At 43.2% G+C, this 23,385-nt stretch overlaps 1 protein-coding gene across 6 annotated transcripts; it reads left to right on the top strand.

The window, feature by feature from the left end:
* The first annotated feature begins 1,263 nt into the window (after positions 1 to 1,263).
* On the top strand, positions 1,264 to 22,919 carry DENND10 (DENN domain containing 10). Of its 6 annotated transcripts, none has more exons than XM_078434872.2 (10): positions 1,264 to 1,390; positions 3,893 to 4,089; positions 6,706 to 6,785; positions 10,688 to 10,836; positions 12,063 to 12,174; positions 13,895 to 13,995; positions 15,963 to 16,070; positions 18,930 to 19,024; positions 20,376 to 20,495; positions 21,531 to 22,919. In XM_078434872.2, exons 1-10 carry the CDS (start codon positions 1,336 to 1,338, stop codon positions 21,705 to 21,707), a joined length of 1,194 nt encoding a protein of 397 aa, XP_078290998.1. In that variant the 5' UTR covers positions 1,264 to 1,335; the 3' UTR covers positions 21,708 to 22,919. The 6 variants fall into 6 exon arrangements, with proteins under 6 accessions (XP_078290998.1, XP_078290999.1, XP_078291000.1 ...); XM_078434871.2 differs by having other exon boundaries at positions 1,290 to 1,499; positions 3,873 to 4,089; XM_078434873.2 differs by lacking the exon at positions 15,963 to 16,070.
* The last annotated feature ends 466 nt before the right edge of the window (positions 22,920 to 23,385 follow it).

Here is a 23,385-nt window from a genome sequence, read left to right as displayed (position 1 = left end):
CAGTCACTGGTGCCCGTAGCATTCTGTTTCAGGAGTCGTGTGGATGCAACAGGATCATGACCTGAGCCAAAATCAGGAGTCAGGGGCTTAACTGACTGAGCTACCCAGGCACCCCATGTAATGCTTTATTTCTTAAACTGGGGGATAACCACCTCTTTTCCTTAAATTAGCATTTATGTATATATGTAACAATTGGTGTATATATATATATATATAATATTTTATATTAAATAGTTTAAAATGTACGTCAAGTGAGTTGGAGATGGTATGATATTCCTGTAGATACCAAAGACCCTCCCTAATTAGTTTTGTGAGGTTTGGGGTTGGAGGCACAGAAGATCCATGAGGAGGGATCCTGGAGCTACACAAACTGCCTGGCTCCTTCTCAACATGCCTATCTCTGTCTAAATATCTCTTCCTTGAGGAGCCTTCCTTGACACCTATTTTAAAGCAGTACATCCCCTCCACTTTCTAACACACTCCACTATGTTATTGCAACAGGCTTATCACTCTAGGCTGTTTTCTATTATTTTACTCAGCAATTGTCTGTCTCCCTCCACTAGAATGCTCTGTCTTGTTCAACACTATATTCCCAAAGCTTTTTCAAATCTTCCGGGCTTTTTGTTTTGTTTCGTTTTTGTTTTGTTTGTTTTTGTTCTTGGGATGGATAGATGAGTAGATGGATGGATGGATGAATGAAAATGAATGAATGAGTGGATGGATGGATGGATGGATGGTTGGGTGGGTGGGTGGATGGATGGAGACCGTTCCTCCATACTCATGACTCCTCTTTTTAGTCGGCCTGGAGGGCAGAGGTAGAATGAGAAAAGATTGAGGAGGGGAGGGAAGATTGGAGTGGGTTGAATAGAGGGCTTATGAAGATCGGATTAGAGGAATTGAGGAAAGATGCCCAGGCTGAGGAGTTTTCCGAGCTTGAAGAGCTGAGGGCTGGGGCTCCTGGGTGGCTCAGGCGGTTGAGTGTCTGACTTGGGTTCAGGTCATGATCTCATGGTTTGTGAATTCAAGCTCAGAGCCTGAAGCCTGCTTCGGATTCTGTGTCTTCCTCTGTCCCTGCCCCTCCCCTGCCTGTGCTCTGTCTCTCTCTCTCAAAAATAAATAACAACAAAAAAAAAATTAAAAAAAAAAGAGCTGAGGGCTGAAGGTGGGTGGGGGGGCAGGAAGTCAGGGCGAGCGGGACCCAAGTGGGGCCAGAGGGAGAGGCGGGGCCTTGATTGGGGGTGGGACCCGATGGTGGGCGTGCCCTGGAGGAGGGGCGGGGCCTGCGAGCGGATTGTTGGGAGCGGCGCGCTGCGGCGGCGGCGGCGGCGGCGGAAAATGGCTGCTGCGGAGGCGGCGGACACTCAGCTGATGCTCGGAGTCGGGCTGATCGGTGAGGACGAAGGCGCCCTGCCCCGCAGTCCCGCGCCCCAGTTCGGCCTCCGCCTGGGCCCGGGGTGGCCTCTGCTCCCGCGGTCCCCGGCGCCGCCTGCGGTGAGGAGGTCGCGGCCCCTTCTCTGTTGGGCCGGGGCGGGGGGCGCTGCGGGGCGCGGGGACCCGGCCAGCCGCCCTGGGCGGGTCCGCCTGTAGCCTCGCGTGGGACCCGTCCGGGCGGGGCAGCAGGGCGGAGGGACCCCGGGCCTCCTGCCGGACGCCCCATGATGCACAGAAGCCCGGACGTCGAGGGTGACGGAGCTCCGGCGGCTGCGAGGGGCCGCTGCGCAGGCGGGGCAGGGGCTGGGCCGAGAGCGGTTAGTGGGCGGTGCGGGTGGGGGGGGGCGGGGAGGCGGCAGGGCAGACCTCGGAGCGTGCGGGAGGCACGCGTGACTTCCTGCCCGGCGCCCGGCTGGCCCCGATTATGTGATTGAGCAGTTCGAGTCACCGTGACCAACTGTGCCAGCCCCGAGTGCTGAGCATTATGCACGGATTATCTCCCATTAAACTTCTACCACGGCTCCAGGGTATGTGGGTAATGTTTGGTGACCACATTTCGGAGAAGCAGATGGAGGCCCACGGTGTCCTTTGCGCACGGACGCGTGCTAGGAAGCGGCGGAGCCAGGGTTGGGACCCTTGCGGTCTAGCCGCAGAGCCCCAACTCACACCAGTGGCGGAATCCTGTATCATGTGATAGAGCTCAGGCACGTAGCCGGCGTGTCTACATACATACAATCATGTACGGCGGGATCCCAGTTAGATTTGAGGAATTAGTGGTTGAGGAAGTACGTTGGGATCTTTGGGTGTGCCTGAGCCGTGTGCAGCGTCTCAGGGTTGGGTGTTTCAAGGAACCATTCATCCCATTGGCGGCCGCGGGTTGCTTGAATGAACGTCTGTCGGTTCCCTGCGTGCCGTTGACCTTTGAAGTAATACTCCATTGAGATAACATTCTATTCCTCTAGTGTGGAAGAACGTTGCTTGCGTTCAGCAAAACCGGCTAACTGTGCTGATTATTTCTCAGTGTTTCAAAGGAGTGCATTTATCTGGGAATGGCTTCCTGTGTTTCTTTTTTATTTCCCCTGTATTATTTCTAATGTGGTTTTAGAACTGCTTCAAAACAAAACCTAAGTACTTCAAGCATCTTAGTCCTGCTTGAAGGTACTTGTGAATAAGGTTAGGTTAAATTCTGACTTTATCTGGTAACGGCAAAGACGAAGATGACTTACAATCATATTTTCAATTCAGATTTTTATTTTTCGTATGGAAACGGATTTAAAAGGAATTTGCTTCCAAATAATGGGGGAGGGGGAACATTAGAAACAAGGAGGGACCAGGTGTTGATAATTGCTGGAGCTGAATGAGGGAGACGGGAATTCATTTTTTTATGAACTTGATATTTTCCATAACAAAAATCTGCATCCATACTGCTATATGCACAGTAACTGTTTTTCTGAAGCTTAGGCTAGGTTATTGAGGTGTTTACTGTGATGAGGAAACTACATTATGTGACAGGATAACCATTATTATTATTACTATTACAATGTTAAATATAGAATTTATACAATCAGTATATAACATGATTTAAAAGAGATTTCACCATTTTCTTCATCTCCAGTTTTGTTTTTGACAAACACTTCCTGTGTATTTATTAAAGATCCTTCTAACTGATAAAAATGTAAGGCTGAGGGGGCACCTGGGGGGCTCGGTTAAGTGACCAACTCAGGTCATAATCTCAAGGTTCGTGAGATTGAGCCCCACATTGGGCTCTCCACTGACAACGTGGAGCCTGCTTGAAACCCTCTCTCTCCTTCTCTCTCTGCCCCTCCCCTGCTCTCACTCTGTCTTCTCTTTACTCTCTCAAAATAAATAAACTTAAAAAAAATTAAAAATTAAAATTTAATTTTAATTAAAATTAAAACAAAACGTAATGCTGAGTTTATGAATTTGTGTGGGAGGAGATAGGAAAGAACTCTGCCAAATTTAAGGCTCAGATTTTCTTTTCCTTAAAATTTTTTAATGTTTATTTATTTTTGAGAGAGAGAGAGAGACAGAGCACGAGCAGGGGAGGGGCAGAGAGAGAGGGAGACACAGAATCGGAAGCAGGCTCCAGGCTCCGAGCTGTCAGCACAGAACCCGACGCAGGGCTCGAACTCACGAACCATGAGACCACGACCTGAGCCAACGTCGGATGCTTAACTGACTGAGCCACCCAGGTGCCCCTTAAGTTTTCATTCATGATTTGTTGTAAAAGGTTTTTACTCAGGTGGCCTAAAACTCAAGATCAGGAGAGCTGCATGATTTGACCAACAGAGGTGGATGGGAATTTGGGGTCACACATGCTCCGGGATGCTTTGTAAAATGGGATGTGAAAACTGATTCCGCTAAGTGCTTCTGAGTAACCAATCAATTCACTTCCTTGCTGCTGTTTGACATTCTCACAGTGACCATCTTTCCACCGTAGAAAAGGACACAAATGGAGAAGTTCTGTGGGTGTGGTGTTATCCTTCCACGACAGCTACTTTAAGGAATTTACTGCTGAGAAAATGCTGCCTTACAGATGAGAACAAACTTCTCCATCCCTTCGTCTTTGGTCAGTACAGAAGAACATGGTTTTATATCACAACAGTTGAAGTTCCAGATTCTTCAGTTTTGATAAAGGTATGACTGCATGAAGGTCTAACAACCAAAAATATTTAAAGTGACGTAACATTCTTCCAGTGACTCTTAGCTTTAGACATTATTGCTCACAATATGCTTTTGAAAAATACCAGATATGCTTTTCACTGGGAATGTCCCCTTTCAAATTTCACTCTTATTCATTCTATGAATATTGGTTGATATACATTCTATTGACTGACCCTATGGCTGGTGTAGTGAAGTCCTTTCTGGGTTATACTCTGATGGAGTAGTAATGTGGACGTGCAAAGTCGTGACCGATTAAAAGTGGAAAGAAGCATTTGTCCATAATTAAAAACCATTTTAAGTTTTTTTTTTTCTTAAGTTTATTTATTTTGAGAGAGATTGAGCAGGGGAGGGGCAGAGAGAGAACCTCAAGCAGGCTCCACACTGTCAGCGCTGAGCCCAGCGCGGGGCTCAAACTCAAACCATGAGATCATGACCTGAGCCAAGATCAAGAGTCGGACACTTAACCAACTGAGCCACCCAGGCGCCCCTAAGTTTGTTTGTTTGTTTGTTTGTTTGTTTTAAGTTTATTTGTTTTGAGAGAGAGAGAGACAGAGCATGGGAGGGGTAGAGAGAAGGAGAGAGAGAGAATCCCAAGCAGGCTCTGCACTGTTAGTGCAGAGCCTGACATGGGGATGGAACCCACAAACCACAAGATAATGATCTGATCCGAAGTCAAGAGCCAGAAGCTTAACCGACTGAGCCACCCAGGCGCCCTAAAAACTATTTTAAAAGATAAAATTATCCTTGGGATGCCTGGGTGGCTCAGTTGGTTGAGTGTCCGACTTTGGCTCAGGTCATGATCTCACAACTCAGTGGCTTCGGGTCTTGTGTCGGGCTCTGTGCTGACAGCTCAGAGCCTGGAGCCGGCTTCAGATTCTGTGTCTCCGTCTCTCCTTCTGTGTCTCCCTTCCCTCCCCGCTCAAAAATAAATAAACATTAAAAAAAATTTTTTTTTTAACTTTATTTTTTATTTTTTAAAATTTGCATCCAAATTAGTTAGCATATAGTGAAGCAATGATTTCAGGAATAGATTCCTTAATGCCCCTTACCCCCCCCAAAATTTTTAAAGATAAAATTATCCTTGATATAATTAAGAAAGCTTTTTTTCATTTGTTTATGGATGGTAAGGATATGTTAGGAATAGAAAGGAGAATTAAGGAAACATGTATTAAGTAGGCTTTTGTGTGTGTGTCATTTGATATGAATAGTATCAGTGTGACATGTTGAAAACCAGTATGTGGTCACTGTGGGCTTTTCTAATTTCCAAGTAACCAGCAGGGTTTTTGTTTTGTTTTTTTTCAAATAAAGAAATATTGGAAAGTGACGAAGCTCCTGGTGTGTGCCTGTGTGGGGACTTCTTTTACCATCTAGGGCTACTTTTATAGCCAATAATCATGAAACATGTCCAAGATATCAATTTAAATTTAAGGAGTTACTTTTAAAATAACAAGAAGGCAACAGTTTAAAACTGTTAGAGGTTTAAAACAAAACAGATTCATAATTAGAAAATGTAAATTTGCAAAAAGATAGTTTTCAATGTGTTATAAAATCTTTCGTTTATGTTCATTAAGTTCTTGCTGAAAAGTCTTGATGTGTCGAATAGGTTTATCTGTGTTTTGTTCCATAATGTCAATAGCAGCAACATCGATTTCAAATCTGCTTTTCAGATTTGAAAAATGACAAGATTTAGAGGTAGTTCTTATACTTAAGAATATGAGTTCTGGGGCGCCTGGGTGGCTCAGTCAGTTAAGCATCCGACTTCAGCTCAGGTCACGATCTCGCGGTCCGTGAGTTCGAGCCCCGTGTCGGGCTCTGGGCTGATGGCTCAGAGCCTGGAGCCTGCTTCCGATTGTGTGTCTCCCTCTCTCTCTGCCCCTCCCCCGTTCATGCTCTGTCTCTCTCTGTCTCAAAAATAAATAAACATTAAAAAAAATTTTTTTTTAATTAAAAAAAAAAAAGAATATGATTTCTAAAAATGTATTTCTTAAATGCTTTGCCTTTTATAAAGTCCTGAATTTTATCTCATTAATGAGAATAATAGGTATATGATTAGAAGAAATTTATATTTATAATAATAGAGGAGTATAGACAAATGAAGCTTATTGTTACAGTGTGCTTTCTACAGAGATTATATGGCATTCTGTAGAGCATTGACTATTTCAGGAACTGTGTGATCTTACTGTGTGTATTTTTGTTGTTTTGTATCCTCTTTCATTAATTAAGAGTTGATAAATTGGTAGATCTGATATGACATTTCTAATTCTGCTTTGATGAGGTGAGAGTACTTTAAATGAAAACTCACATTTTTGATATTTGAAATATATTTGTGTTTTTGAAAAGATGTTAACTCTAAAAGTACTACATTCTTATCTAAGAAATGAAATATATAGGTATATATAAGTACATATCTTTTATATGTGTGTATGTAAACATAAAAGTATAAACAAGGAAGTGAGAACTTGGTTACATTTTGATCTTTTCTTTTTAATGCTGTTATATCTTGTACAAGAGGTTTGCTAGAATGTAGTAATAAAATTTAAATCTGTGAAAGTGTCTTTAAAAAGTATACTTTTTGTTTCTTTTGGACAGGTGACTCATTTTTCTATTGTTCTGACCGCCAAAGATTTTAATCCAGAGAAATATGCCGCCTTCACTAGGATATTGTGTAGGTCTGTATGAAAACTGTATTAAATGCTATCCTACAAAAATGAAGATCTTGCTCGGTAGTTACATAGCAGATTTCTACACGGAGGAAGCAAATTTCAGCCCTCTGCTTCCCCAACTTAATCTTTACTGGCCCTCTGGAAACTTTTGTAAGAGGAACTTTCTCTTCTGCTTTTATGACACTGCTCTTATTTGGGAAAATGGTAGAAGGGAGGACAAAAAGCAATTTACACAACGATTGTAGTTCTTGGGTATTTGAGTCACTTGCTACTTTTGGCCTGACACTTCTGCTCACTTCCAATCTAGAACTTTCCTTAGCAGGACGGATAAGTTAAGTGCTGGCGAAGTGGTAAGCTAATTTATATGTGTCAAGGTCTGTGTGGGGGAGTCATTTTGGGGAAAGTTAATGAGCATTTTGAATTATGCAAAAACGCAGGAAAATACTTCTTAGCTGGAGTGCTGGGAAGCTGAGAATCCAATTAATTGGTTAATAGTGATTCAGGTAAACTTCTTTAGTTTCATCCCAGCTGTTGAAAAATTGTATGTAAAATATACCAGTCTGCTTTCTTGCCTTGGTGAGTGTATATAGTGGAGTTAATCAAACCTTTCTTGTATCTTGGGGAAATTAGTTTTTTCCTCAATCAGGGCTTTGACAGGGTTTTAGATTTTTTTTTTTTTTTTAATATTGTTGTTACTAGATAGAATTGTAATTTTAGAGGTTATGTATTACAACATCAGCCCTCAGGCTTATGCTCAGTAAGTTGTTTTAGATGGGGTGGGGAGCAAAGGGAGTTGTTTTTGTGTTCCTCGCTATAAGCTCGATGAATGGTTGCTTTTTTGCCATTTTTATGTGTACACACACATGCTATCTATCTCTGGCTATCTATATCTATATGTCTATATCCATAACTATATCTATATCTATATATCTATATCTACATGTAGCAGAAGACTACTTTCTAATTACTTAAGGGTTTCAGGTAGATTGTATTTTCACAGAATGAAGTTTTACTGTTTTGCAGCCAGCTATGATAAGAAAACCTTTTTGCTCTCTTAAGATAAGTCCCAGGTATATGGTTCATTGTGGAATATAAACAGTTGTCTGCTACCATGGCACTGACACAAAGGGAGATTATTATTGTGAGAAGAGACGCTGTCTACAAGCCATGAGCTAAAAACACTGTAAAGCTGCTTTTGAACAAACGTTGGACTCCCATTTCATTTGGCTGAGTCAGGGTTAGGTTTCCCAGTGAATTCACTGGGAAATATTCTTGGGCTCAAAATTTAAGATTGCTTTAGATTCCACTTCCTGCCCGGGAGGAAGCTGGAAGGTTCCTCAGCTTCTGTAGTGCCATGGCATTGTTGGGTTCCGGACTCTTCTCCTGTCACAGTTTAGGAGAAAGGAGGACTGAGAGCTATTGGCAGCCACCTCTTGTGCCCCCTGCACCTTACTGCACGTACCCTTGCATGTGTACATACCCACATGCTCTTGCCACACACACACACTGCCTCTCCCCACTAACACCTGTCTGTGTGCACAAGTACATAGACCAACACTTTTTGATGCTGCTGCTTACCATGGAGGTGCTCCCTTCCGTTTCTGGGGAGGGGACAGGCAGGCGTGCCTTCCATAGCACGCTGCTCACAGTGGCAGCGGAAGCCCACACGAGGGGGTTCGTTCCCTGTGTGGGATCCAGGTCATTTGCCATGACCCCCTTCATCTTCTGGAGCCTCCAGCTAGTGGCCATGGTAGAGAACCAGGGTTTCACTTGGAACCAGTTGTCCAGGCCAGGTGTGACAGCCTCCGGCTGTCCCATCTGAGTAAGTTCCCCTGGGTTGCACTTTGTGGTTTTCCTATGGAATGATTTGGGGGGATCCTTGCTTCTGTCAGTAGTTCATGGCCCAGGGTTGTTATGTCAGTAGTTCATGGCCCAGGGTTGTTATGGAAAAAGTGATCTTATCCTACTACCCTTCCTGTGTTTCTCTTCTCCATTACTGTATATCGTTTCTATTTCACAGGGTGTTTTTTTTTTAAGTTTATTTATTTATTTTGAGAAAGAGAGAGAGAGTGTGTGTGTGTGTGTGTGTGTGTGTGTGCATGCGTGCACGCGTACACACGTGAGCAAGGGAGGGGCAGAGAGAGGGAGAGAGAGAATCCCAAGCAGGCTCCACACTGACAATGTGGCCTGATGCAGGGCTCCAATTCACAAACAGTGAGATCGTGACTTAGGCAGAAATCAAGAGTCGGACACTTAACTGACTGAACCACTCAGGTGCCCGTCTATTTTACAGTTTTAATGGTATATTGTTTGTTTGTTTGGTGGTGGTAATGTAAGCACACAGGAAAAAAATACAGACAATACAGAAGGGTATACAGTGAAACCTAGGTCCCTTCCTCTCCCTATTCCTAGCCTTCAAATCTGCCTCCCGACCCCCACCCCGGGGCACTCCTGGGGCTGTTTTCTTTATATCATACCGGAGATATTTTCTCCATATAGAAGCATGTATATGAGTTCATGGGTTTGACTAGTTTACATGTAGGATAGCTTACCATATTCATTGTTCTCTACCTCTTTCCCTCAATTGTGCATTGAAGTCATTTAAAAACACTGACTGGCTAGTAGTTACAACACTTGCTTTTTTCACTTAACCTACAATAAATACAGTTTCGAGTGATCTATTTTATTTTAAAAAAATTTTTTAAATCTTTTTTTTTTTTTTTTAATGTTTATTTTTGAGAGAGATAGAGCATGTGTGGGTTAGGGGAAGAGAGAGAGATGGAGAGAGAGAATCCCAAGCAGGCTCCACACTGTCAGCACAGAGCCCAACGAGGGGCTCAGACTACCGAACCGTGAGATCATGATCTGAACCGAAACTGAGAGTCAGACGCTTAACTGAGTTACCCAGGTATCCCTCAAATGATCTGTTTTAAACAATAATTTTATTTTCTTTCCAGTTTTTTCATCCATTTAGCTACTAAAAGGCTCAAGTAGGCCCAGTCCTGCTTCTCATGCAAAATTTAGATTTAGTTACTCAGAGGAAGAGATTTCAGGGGAAGAGACTGATTTCACATGTGAGCTATAAATGTAGGCAGTTTCCTGTCAGCGTTTTCTGGAACTTGATGATGAATATATCTAGTGTATACTTACCACCAGAAACTTAAAGGAGTTTGATTTCTTAATTATCTAAATATAGTTACCTCTGGGAACTCTGATAATAAATATAGGTTCTATAATTACTGTTTTCTCTGTGAACAATGTGTAAAACTCCTTTCTTGTCAAAGGAAATCCCAGCAATAATAGAGTCCTTATGGCTAGAAGCACCATTTGTGAATATAAGACAGATAAAAATGCAATATTTTTTTTAAGAATAGTGGGCCCTCAGGGGCGCCTGGGTGGTGCAGTTGGTTAAGCATCTCAGCTCAGGTCATGATCTCCTGGGTTCGTGAGTTCAGGCCCCACATCAGGCTGTGTGCTGATGGTGTGGAGCCTGCTTGGGATTCTGTCTCTCCTTCTTTCTGCCCCTCTCTGACTTGTGCGGGTGTGCACATGCTCTCTTTCTCTCTCTCAAAATAAATAAACTTAAAAAATAAAACTTAGGGAAAAAAAGAAAAATGAGTCCTTAGAAAGTCCTTAGCTTACTCTCCTGCTCGAGTGGGCTATGGAGATGGAAGGAGAAAGCCAGCTTCAGGGAGTTGTTGGAGGTCTCTTGAATGGTTGTTTTTTTCAATACATTATCGAATTAAATTATAGAAGTAGTCATGTCATAAAAAGTTTCAGGCATTCAGAAGCGTTATCAGCAGGTTGACTTAGATTTTTTAGGAAGTACCCATACCCAGCCTTGGGCGCATTGCTCTGTGTGGTTCATGCTATATAAAAGCATGGTTGTTTTTTGTCTTTTCTTACAGAATGTACCTGAAACATGGGAGCCCAGTTAAAATGATGGAGAGTTATATTGCAGTACTCACAAAGGGGATATGCCAGAGTGAAGAAAATGGCTCTTTCCTTAGCAAAGATTTTGATGCCCGAAAGGCTTATCTTGCAGGCTCCATCAAAGGTAAACACACGCAGACACACACACAGCCCACAAAACAAAAACCCGTCCCGGATGGTTCCATCCCAACAACAAGATCCCCAAGCCAAGGGCAATCCTCATTGTACTCTAATATTCCATCTTTCTGTATATTTTCATCTATGTAATATTTATTTGCTATACAGGAGGGTAGTTCAACTTCTACATTGCCTTATTTGATTAGAATTCTGTCGTAGGAAAGCAGATTTTTGTGGTGGCCCTTTCCACACGATTCTGACTGTTAATAATACAGAAATGTTCTTTTGTGGGTAAGCTGAATTTCACAGTTTGAGTGTCTGCCGACTTCCATCGTTTTTCTTTCCTTACATTTTAGCAGTTACTTCCTCCATGTGGAGAGCTCAGGCCCCTGACCCAGAGTTCCTCTTCTAACTCTCCGCCTTCCTCTCCCAACTGGAAAATCCAAAACAGCAGTGCAGGGCTAAGCCACAGATTTCAGGGTCCTTAAAAGGGAGGAAAGGGGAAATGCTGGCCTTCACTCTTGTCCTCCTACAGCGCCTGTCTTAGCTCGTGAACCTGCTGTTCTATATGGTTTCTAAGTGTCCTATTGACAGGTTTGTTCAGCTGTCTCAAAAGGACTTACATAATGACGTATGTATTGGTGGAGGGGTGGTGTCCATGAACTTTTATTTATTTATCTATTATTATTTTTGAATGTTTATTTATTTGAGAGAGAGAGAGAGCCAGCGGGGTTGGGGCAGATAGAATCCCAAGCAGGCTCTGTAGTGTCAGTGTAGAGCCCTATGTGGGGTTTGAACCCACAAACTGTGAGATCATGAACTGAGCCGAAATCAAGAGTCAGTTGCTTAAGCCAATGAGCCACCCAGGTGCTCCAGAGTAAACTTTTTTTTTTTTTTTTAAACCTAAGGGTGTTTCATGACACAGAAAGATACTGGTTCCCTTCATATCATTTATTCCACTTTCTTTGGGCTCTGGCTTCATCTGTGCATCCAGTGCAGAGTCCCTTGGAGGGGGGTCAGGTTTAAGCTGTCATAGCACCCATCCTAGGGAGCAGATGTCTGGATTTATATGCTCATCCAGTGCATAAGGTGCTTTTTTATTCTCTGTATTGAAAATAATTCTGTATACAGAAAATAAACTCTGCATTTATTGGAAAGAATTCCTTCCAATAAAAATGTTATTTTCTTACATATTATTTAATGCAGTAATATTATAATTTCTTGTGTTTTAAGACATTGTATCTCAGTTTGGAATGGAAACCGTTATCTTACACACAGCACTGATGCTAAAGAAAAGAATTGTCGTCTATCACCCCAAAATAGAAGCTGTCCAGGAGTTCACCAGGTATTGTCTCTGGTCATTAAAAAGTAGAGGCTTTGTTGGGAGCTGATTTGGGGCAGTCTGTGTTCCTGTGTGCTCTGTTCTGTTACACATTTGGTATAAATAGAATGTGGTAGGCTGTGGGTGAAATGCTATCTTGGTCTAATGTTTCAGGTGAGCTTTAGTAGTTCAAGGTCACTGAATTTGGGCAGATTCTTCTTTAAATTTAGAAATAAGAATATTTTAGAGCAGGGAGTTTAAACTTTTCCTTGCCAGACCATAAATATTTTAGGCTTGGAGGCCATAAGTTCTCTGTCCCAACCACCGAACTGCCAGTCGTGCATATGTAAATGAATGAGCATGGCTGTGTTCCAATAAAACTTTATGTGCAAAGACAGACAGCTGATCCGTGGCCATAGTTTCCTGACCCCTGTTTTAAGTAAGTTATTTCTTTTTTTTTCACTTTTACCACAGATTTTCTCTTTTTTTAAAAAAAACATTTATTTATTTTTGAGAGACAGAACACAAGTTGGGGAGGGGAGGGGCAGAGAGAGAGGGAGATACAGAATCTGAAGCAGGCTCCGGGCTGTCAGCGTGGAACCCGACATGGGGCTTGAACACACAGACCACGAGATCATGACCTGAGCTGGAGTCTGATGCTTAACGGACTGATCCACCCAGGTGCCCCTCTCTTATTTTTATAATAAAGATGTTTTGAAAGTTTTTTCTTTACCAAATCTAACTTGTTCATAGATTCTTTTTTAAAAACAAGAGGACCTAGCTTTTGTGCTTAACTGTATGCCAGCTGTTGTATAAATCACCTCAATTATTAAATTTACTCGTGACACGAACTTTGCAAGGAACTTTGCCTTCTTTTACGGATGAGAAAATTGAGGCTCCAGGAGGCTGACTGGTTAGAAAACGGGAAAAGAAGGTTTGGTAGTCAGAAGAACTTGGGTTAAAATCCTGGAGGGCGCTTTACCCGCTCTGTGACCACATCCAGGATACTTAAACTTTCTAAGCCTCCGTCTCTGTATCTGTAAAATGAAGGTAATAATGCCCACTTCGTAAGCCTGTTGTCAGGACTGGCGATGCCGTGTGTGAAGTACTTGGCGTGTGCCTTGCTCATCGTGTGCGCTCTGGAAACGAGGACTGCTGTCATTGCGATGGCCACCCAGTTACCCTTTCCCTCTACATCTATGCTTCTGAAACGGGGATGTCCACAGCTTGGGAAACATAGCAGGGCAACAGCGGATTCACCATACCACAGTTCAATTCGTCACCTCTCTCCGCGGCAGCTGTTTCACTGGTTTTTTCAAGGAAACTTATTTTGTATAAAAACAAACACAAAGTGGTTTGCAAGTTTGATTGGAACTTTAAAGATAGAAATGAGAGACTTCAAAAAAAATGTGTTGCTTGCAGGGCCCCACTCTGGATTCTACCCTCAGACTCCCTCCGTGGCAGTTTGTGGAGTGAGGCATTTGGAGGAAAACTTCAGAAGTGTTACTCCTTGCCACCACGGAGATGTTTTGAAACTTCACCTTGAGCTTTTTGTAGCTAATCTGACCCAAAAAGGCAGAGTTGAAGACATTGCATTACTTTAATTTGAAGCCTGGAGGTCGGGGCACGTGTAGTCTTCATTCTCCCCTCTGCCTCTGACAGGCAGCTCTGTCCTCGGGAGGAAGAGGGAGGAGGGTGCGGGTGCGGGCCAGCAACCATTTGAGTTCTTGTCTTCGTTCCCCAGGACTCTGCCTGCCCTGGTGTGGCATCGACAGGACTGGACCATACTTCATTCCTATGTGCACCTCAGTGCCGAGGAGCTGGAAGCCCTGCGGATGTGCCCAGGTAGACAGTGGGGGTCTCGCAGGAGGAGAGGCTTGGCGTTCACCTGGTTTGGGGGAGGACTTTTTTCTGGCCTTCCCAAAGGGAATACTGATGATGCATTATTTCTTTGGTAAATGCAACCAATTTTTTTTCCTTAAAAATTTTATTTTTTTTCACATTTTATTTTATTTTTTATTTTTATTTTTTAAAATTTACATCCAATTTAGTTAGCATAGAGTGCAACAATGATTTCAGGAGTAGATTCCTTAATGCCCCTTACCCATTTAGCCCATCCCCCCTCCCACAACCCCTCCAGTAACCCTCTGTTCTCCATATTTAAGAGTCTCTTCTGTTTTGTCCTCCTCCCTGTTTTTATGTTATTTTTGCTTGCCTTCCCTTATGTTCATCTGTTTTGTCTCTTAAAGCCCTCATAGGAGTGAAGTCATATGATATTTGTCTTTCTCTGACTAATTTTGCTTAGCATAATACCCTCTAGTTCCATCCACGTCGTTGCAAATGGCAAGGTTTCATTCTTTTTGATTGCCAAGTAATACTCCATTGTGTATATATATACCACTTCTTTATCCATTCATCCATTGATGGACATTTGGGCTCTTTCCATACTTTGGCTATTGTCGATAGTGCTCTATAAACATGGGGGTGCATGTGTCCCTTCAAAACAGCACACCTGTATCCCTTAGATAAATACCTAGTAATGCTGTTGCTGGGTCATAAGGTAGTTTTATTTTTAATTTTTTGAGGAACCTCCATACTGTTTTCCAGAGTGGTTGCACCAGCTTGCGTTCCCACCAACAATGCAAAAGAGATCCTCTTTCTGGGCATCCTCGCCAACATCTGTTGTTGCCTGAGTTGTTAATGTTAGCCATTCTGACAGGTGTAAGGTGGTATCTCATTGTGGTTTTGATTTGTTTTTCCCTGATGATGAGTAACATTGAACATTTTTTCATGTGTCAGTTGGCAATCTGGATGTCTTCTTTAGAGAAGTGTCTTTTCATGTCTTTTGCCCAATTCTTCACTGGATTATTTGTTTTTTTGGGTGTTGAGTTTGATAAGTTCTTCAATGTTTATTTTTGAGAGAGAGAGTGAGAGACAGAGTGCGAGCGGGGGAGGGGCAGAGAGAGAGGGAAACACAGAATCTGAAGCAGGCTCCAGGCTCTGAGCTGTCAGCACAGAGCCCGACACAGGGCTTGAACTCACAAACCATGAGATCATGACCTGAGCCTGATGCTTAACTGACTGAGCCACTGAGGTGCCCTGAGTTTGATAAGTTCTTTATAGATTATGGATACTAACCCGTTATCTGATATGTCTTTTGAAATATCTTCTCCCGTTCTGTCGGTTGCCTTTTAGATTTGCCGATTGTTTCCTTCGCTGTGCAGAAGCTTTTTATTTTGATGAGGTCCCAATAGTGAATTGGTCCTCAATTTTTTTTTATTTGTTTTTAATTGTATTGCTCTGTGAAATGTGAAAAGTCTGGTAGCTGTTTTCTTAACATCAGTTCCAAACTTCTGTTAATTCTTGAGTTGTCCTGATTCCTTTAGCATTTATTGTATCAGATCTGAAACTGGTGAAAGTTGATGCTGTCCCCAGCACGCTGTCCCTGAGAAAGCCAGGCGTGTGGCTGTGGTTGCTTAGAGACAGAGACCTACAGGGGGAACATTGGTCAAGAGAATCCTTGCTACCTGTACCTCGGCTGTCATTCTTGACCTGAATAGCAGTAACTGAAAAGTAAATGCCTTCTTCTTTGACACCACAATGTAGTTTGGGGGACGTTTTGAGTTGGAAGGGTTTCTTCAGTCAACTGTCAATAATGTAGTCTGAAGAAATGCCAGAGGGTACAGCTGATGTCCCCTGAGTAAAGCAGTGAAGAAAAGCAGCTGGTGAACTTTTAGAGTCCATTCTCTTTCGACCCGTTCACAACAGGATTTGTTCCCATTCCGGTAATGTGGGTCATCTGTGTCATGCAGGTTACATCGCTGGGTTTGTGGACTTGGAGGTGAGCAACAGGTCAGACCTCTATGACGTGTTTGTGAATCTGGCAGATCGTGAGATTACCGTTGCCCCACTTGCGAAAGGTTAGTTCTCTCTTCCGTCGTTGATACAAAATGGAAGCCAAGCAGTTAGACTTTTTTAAATTAATTTATTAAAATTTTAATTCCAGTGTAGCTAACATAGAGGGTTATGTTTCAGGGGTTCAGTACAGTGATTCAACACTTCCACATGCTACTCAGGGCTCATGAAGATAAGTGTGCGCATAATCTCCTTTATCAGTTTCACCCATCCTCCCGCCCACCTGAAGCAGTTGTATTTTTTTTTAATGTTTATTTATTTATTTTTTTATTTTTGAGAGACAGAGAGAGACAGCATGAGCAGGAGAGGGCAGAGAGAGAGAGAGAGGGAGACCCAGAATATGAAGCAGGCTCCAGGCTCCGAGCTGTCAGCACAGAACCTGACGCGGGGCTCGAACTCACGAGTCGTGAGATCATGACCTGAGCTGAAGTCAGACGCTCAACTGACCGAGCCACCCAGGCGCCCCTGAAGCAGTTGTATCTGTAGGCTGATGCTCTAAAACTGGTATTCAAAAACTGGTATTTAAGGGCCTGCTTTGCCCGCTGTGCTGAAACTGGAGAGATTTTCTGTGTCTGGAACAGAGCATTTATTCTTACAGGCCCAGCCATGTCAGTAGTACATTCTGGGTGCTTATGCTGTACAGTATATGTTAATAAGATAGTATCTTTTTTTTGTAATGTTTATTTATTTATTATGAGAGAGTAAGCGTGAGTGGGGGAGGGGCAGAGAGAGGGAGAAAGAATCCCAAGCAGTCTCCGTGCAGTCAGCACAGAGCCGGACGTGGGGCTCCGTCATATGAACCTTTGAGATATGACCTGAACTGAGATCAAGAGTGGACACAACCGACTGAGCCACCCAGGTGCCCCAATAGGATAGTGTCTCTATCTCGTTTCTCAACTTTTCTGTTTAAACAAGCTGTATGAGTTACCTATTGCTGCATAACAAATCACTTTTAAACCTAGTAGTTTAAAACAGCAAATATTGGGGTGCCTGGGTGGCTCGGTCGGTTAAGTGTCTGACTTCAGCTCAGGTCATGATCTCGTGGTCCATGAGTTCGAGCCCCGCGTCGGGCTCTGGGCTGACTGCTCAGAGCCTGGAGCCTGTTTCAGATTCTGTGTCTCCCTCTCTCTCTGCCCCTCCCCTGTTCATGCTGTGTCTCTCTGTCTCAAAAATAAATAAACGTTAAAAAAAAAAAATTTAAAACAGCAAATATTTATTATCTCACAGTTTTAGGACTGACTTAGCTGAGAGGTTCCGACTCAGGGTCTCTCATGAGGTTTCAATCAAGATACTGCCAAGGCAGGGGCACCTGGGTGGCTCAGTTGGTTAAGGGTCCGACTTCGGCTCAGGTCATAATCTCATGGTTCGTAGGTTCGAGCCTCATGTTGGGCTCTGTGCTGACAGTTCAGAGCCTGGAGCCTGCTTCGGATTCTGTATCTTCCTCTCTCTCTCTGTCCCTCTCCTGCTCATGCTCTGTCTCTCTCTCAAAAATAAACATTAAAAAACAAAGATATTCCCAAGGCTTCAGTCATCCAAAGTCTCAACTTCTAAGCTAACTTTTAGCAGGAGGCCTCACCACCTGGCCTCTCTGTAGGGCAGCTTGAGTATTCTCATGACATGACAGCTGGCTTCCCCAAGAGTAAGTGATCCAAGAGACAGAAAGACCACAGTGCCTTTTATGACCTAGTCTCAGAAGTCATATACCAGTTCTTCCATATTCTATTTGTTAGAAGGAAGCCATTAAGTCCAGTCCCCACGTAAGAGAGAGGAAGTAGGCTCCACCTCTTAAAGGACAGAGGATGAAAAAGGGCATAGAAATTTATTATTGCACAAGGACTGAACATGAATCCTGTATGGAAAATCTTTTTGAACAATGTGTCAGTAAGCAAAAGGGAATGGAGGTGAGTATTGCCCTTTGTAAAGCCAGAGTGATAGGATACTAGCTGTGGCCAGGGCCACTTATATTGCTGAAGCATTAGGACCAGAAAGGGTGGCCATGTCCTGCCGCCTTCTGTTGCTCCGAGTCTATAAGATGAGCTCGTCTCAAATCAACACCATTCAAATGGAGTTTGTCCCTTGGAGGGACAAACAGAAATTTCTGTTCATTTTTTTGCTGCAGAAAAGGAGCAGTGTATGTAAATCGTGTGACTTAGGTTGTTTCCTTTGCACATTCTGAGGGTCTTCACACACTGGAATGTTCAGCTGGCTTCTGCAGAACTGATAGGACGCTCTGCTGCTATAGGATCCCCACCAGAAGGTTCCACTTGAATTTTTTTTTCAAATGTTTATTTCTTTTTGAGAGAGAGACAGAGCATGAGTGGGGAAGGGGCAGAGAGAGAGGGAGACACAGAATCCGAAACAGGCTCCAGGCTCCGAGCGGTCAGCGCAGAGCCCGACGCGGGGCTCGAACTCACGAATGTGAGATCATGACCTGAGCCGAAGTGGGACTCTTAACCAACTGAGCCACCCAGGCCCCCGGGTTACACTTGAATTCTTAACCGTAAAGACCTGCGAAGGGAGGTTAGGCTCTTGGCTTAAAATCACAACTTACTTGTAGTCAGTAGTTTTCATTAGGTCTTGCCTAGGAAGAAAAACAAAAATTCTTATCAGGTAGTTGTGAAGGAGAAACCTGGTATTGGCATGTTCTTATTTTGAACGAAGTAGAAATCATGATTATGCCGTGCCTCCTACACATCCCTTGGAGTGATATCATATTTGCGTTCAGGATGAAGATGGAAATGGGGGCGGTTGTTGGTTGTTTTGAAAATTTCCTCCGCATGATGGTTTACATTTTCAAATAGGCGTCCTGGTTTTTATTATGTAAACTTCTAAATATCTACATCACTTCTGCTTGATCTCACCAGAGGCCATGACAATGGGCAAACTGCACAAAGAAATTGGTCAGCTGATTGTTCAATCTGCAGAAGATCCGGAGAAGTCAGACAGCCAAGTCATACAGGTAACTCCTCAGTCCCCTGACTTACTGAGAGTTGTGCAGTGGTGGTGCCGGGCAGCGTGTGGCAGAACTGCCTGGGGCGCGGGGAGCCGTGAGAAGCTGTAGGCAGATGCTGGCACGAGGGTCTGCAGGGTGGCCCTGGTTAGAGGAGCGGGCAGAGGCCCACCGTAGCCAAATAGTTATCAGGCTCTGGGTACAGAGACATGCAGGGGGCTGGTGACAGGTGTGACCCCCAGCTGGTCTGGAATGCTTTCCTGAGCGAACGCATTCTGTGCTCCAGCAGAATTTTCACGGAGGAACAACTTTCAAGAGATAGTTGCTGCTGAGGACTAGAGAGGGCGTCTCAATCTAGCTTCGATGTACTGCGTCCAGAACAGCAGTAAGCAAGCATGTAGTCCGATCCCTGCCAAAGGTAGCAGGTCTGGGCTCACACCCTGCAGGGCTAGCCCCGCTGTGGGGTCTCCCTGTCAGGCTGACCAGAGCTTCCATGTGGATCCTCCCCTCTCCCCTTTCTGGATCGGGATGGCTGGAGAGTTTATTTAAGCCTGTCCCTGTGGTGATGACAGGCCCTCCTGTGCACCGCAGCCTGCCAGCTCCTTTCCTGTCTGCTGCCGGTTTGCATTCAGCCTGTTCCCAGCTCCTTACTCTTTTCCCGGGATACACTTCCATCCTGGCCTCCGGGCCCTGGCTCATCTAGACCCTTGTGTCATCCCGTGGGGGCCAGAGGCCTGGAAGGATTGTCTCCCACTGTCTGTACCTGTACCACCTCATCAGGGGTGGGGGTGGGGGGCTCTGATAGGCAGGCCCTACTCATCTGGCTGGACCCGGTTCTTTTTTCCATTTATTCATTCATTTATCCAGAAAATATTTATTGAGCACTGACTATATGTCAGGCATGGGGCAGTAGGGTTGTATTTATTGGAGTAGATGAATAGGAAATAATGTAAGGGGACCTGGGTGGCTCGGTTGGTTAAATGTCTGAGTCTTGATTTCAGTTCAGGTCATGGTCTCGTGTTTGTGAGTTCGAGCCCCACGTCGGACTCTGTGCTGGTGGCACAGAGCCTGCTTGGGATTCTCTCTCTTCTCTCTGCCCCTCCCCAGATCATGCTCTCGCTCTCTCTCTCTCTCTCTCTCTCTCTTTCAAAATAAATAAATAAATAAACTTAAAAAAAAGTAAACGCCAGATCATTGTGAGCCATGCGAAATGAATGCTGTGATAGAAACAAAAGGTCAAGGTGAAGAATACTAGAGAAGAGATTAGACAGCTCTCTGAGGAGGTGACACGTGAGCTAAAGGTTGAGAGGAGCCACAGGTGTGACAGGAACCCGCCAGCAGCACCGTTCTTTCTGTTCAGCGCTGGTGGCCCATCTGCTCAGGCCAGGAAGAGTGGGCGGGGCTTGCCTTGAGAGCTGAGACTCTTCCTTTCCTACCGTGTGGATCATCACTGCCCATCCATCCCTCCATCAACGCTCAAGTAAAAATGCTGGCTCTTTACAATGTTGGTTAACTGTGTAAATATGAGTTTTGTGTTACTGCGTTTTTCGTGGACTAAAAGTGATACGCAGGTGACTCAGTATAATGTATGATGAAATTGCCTGGCATATTATATTGTATGGGTTTGAAAATATTTGAATTAATGATGTCAGCAAACCAAGAAAAAGACATGACTTTAATGTGAGCTCTCGTGAGTCATCAGCCATGCAAAGGACTGTCGGGAAAGAGGAATACAGCCCATGTGGCAGGTGCTGGGTTACTTATTCCAGGTAGAAGAGGATTTTGGGGGGTGGGGAGATGTGTTCTAAAAACAATACCAGGGTTCCTTAAAAATTCAACATAGGAATACCATAGATCCAGCAATTCTACTGGGTATATTTCAGAAAGAATTGAAAGCAGACACAGATAAGTAATTGTGCACTCAGGTTCACAGCAGCTCTGTAAATAAGAGCCAAAAGGTAAAAATAACCCAAATGTCCATCAGTGGATGAATGGATAAGCAAAACGTGGTATATGCGTATGGTGGAATATCATTGAGCCTTAAAAGGCAATGAAGTTCTAACATGTGCTACGACATGTATTAACCTTGAAAACATTATGCTAAGTGAAATAAGCCAGACACGAAAGGACAAATTTTGTGTGATTTCACTTATATGAGGTACCCAGAACCAGGCAAATTCACAGAAGCAAAAGGTAGAATGGTGGTTACCAGGCATTGGAGACAGGGATGGGGAGTTATTGTTTAATGGGTACAAGATTTCAGTTTGGGATGATGAAAAAGTTCTGGAAATGGATGGTAGTCATAAAACACTGAATGTACTTGTTGTCACTTAAAAATGGCTAAAATGGCAAAAACATGGTGTTGGTTTTTCTAAGTTGTTTTAAGTTTGTTTCATTTTTTGTAATGCATAAATAATTTGGTAAACTTAAAAAATAGGAAGAATTCTCTCCAAATGCAGCAAAAATTCATATTTTTTGATGCTAACTTATGGCATATTTTCTTGTTCCATTAAAGGATATTTCTCTAAAAACTAGAGAAATCTTCACCCACCTGGAACCATTTTCAGAAGTTTCTAGTGATGGAGAAAAGCTAGTTCTCAATTTTGAGGCACTAAAGCAAAGACGATTTCCACCAGCAACAGAAAACTTCCTTTACCATCTAGCAGCAGCCGAGCAAATGCTGAAAATCTGACTGTGTGACAGCATATCCCTGATGAATGATAGAAAGTTCTCTCACCATGGTTATCCACTGTGTAAAATACTGAAAATAGCACAGAAAATGTTCTATTTTTAATGATTTATGTGAAAGTATTGAGATTTGATCTGAAAAAGCCCTAAAACACATATGAAAACATTTCCGATGTCCTCCTGGTCAGATTCATGCCTGCGGTCAGGGTCAGACCAAGTGCTGTAACTACCACCTATGACGTGAGCAACGACGTGGTGTCCCGGCGTAAGAGAAAAAAAGCTCTGCCAAGTTTTAGTGCAAATCACAGCAAACCCGAAAGCCTTCGTTATTATCAGTTCCACTTGTCCCATTGCGTAGCCACAAACGAATGGCTTACTTTCAGAAAGCTGCCTGAAATTTTGCTTTGTATTCTTCTAGGAAGAACTTTTATTCCTCATGAGGAACTCTACTTTCTGAGCCAAACTACTAAGTTTTCTGCAGAACTGTCCAGAAGATCATTCAAAAAAGATCCTGCAGTTGCACTTTCTTGTAAAAGAAAAGAATTCTTTTTCTTGGCCTTTAAACATTTTTGCCTAGATTATGAGGATTTTGCATAGATTTTATACTTGAGTAGACAACTTTAATAATCCATATTTATATTGTCACAGAAGTAAGCACTTGGCAAACTTAAGCCATTAGTACTCTTTAACCCTGTTGCTAGCAATATTCTTTTGAAAAAGATGCCAGTCCTTATATGATAGAGCAAAAATAAGCCCATTTTGGATATAAATGTCGGTATGAAGAAAATAGCAACTTTACATAATTACAAAGGCTAAGACCGGAGAGTGTCTTCATACTTCAGTGAAAGTAATTTGGCCACACTGGAAAGTATTCTTGTTCAGCTTATGTACCTTTTTCATAATTGGAGACTTAAAAGTTGCAAAATAAGCATAGAGGTCTAAATTATGTATTTGTTATTATATGTATTCATATTGTGAAAAATTATTTTACACTCACTACTGTTGTCCTTAGAAATCTTACCCAGAAAAACAGTTGCAAAAAAATCTTGTCTTTATTAGATCTTTCATTTATTCTTTGTGTTAGACATTTGTTAAGTAAAAATAAAAAATAGCCTTTTCCCCTCCCTCCTTGGGTGGGGGCAGGGAGGATCTGGAATGAGATGATGTTTACTAAGGCAAACAATTGAAAATTAAATCTGCACTTTATGAAAACGAACATGAACGTCTTTATCTCCATTTTTTGTATTACTATAGCAGTTAATGATCAAAGTTGTTAAAATTACAGATTTATGATGCAGAAATAAAATGAAAATATTTTGATATCCAATGAAATTTAGGCAGATGAAGAATTGTGCCCTCTTTCTGTAATGCTCCCCACTCAAAACAAAAGATAAAACCCTTTTGTCAATGCAGATGTGCTGAGAAGTTATTACAAGGCCTGTTTGAAAGTTAAGGCGTTCAGCTCCTTGCCTCCGTGCCTGGCTCACCCCCTGCCCTCCCTGCCCTCGCCCTTCTCCATCCCCCATTTCCTAGAGCTGGCACTTCTGTCTTCTCCTTTGAAAAGGTGCTCTCGCATTTCTACTCTGTCATCTGTTAGTGGCTAAGCCTCCACCTGGGTCCTTTGTGTGTTTTGTTCTTTCATTTTGTTTCGTGTATGCCTGTGGCTATACCGAGCCATCTGG

This window comes from Panthera onca, chromosome D2, assembly GCF_046562875.1.
Source record: "Panthera onca isolate mPanOnc1 chromosome D2, mPanOnc1 haplotype 2, whole genome shotgun sequence".
NCBI lineage: Eukaryota > Metazoa > Chordata > Mammalia > Carnivora > Felidae > Panthera > Panthera onca.
Note: the sequence above shows the minus strand (reverse complement) of the source record. Positions and strands in the feature narration are given on the sequence as shown.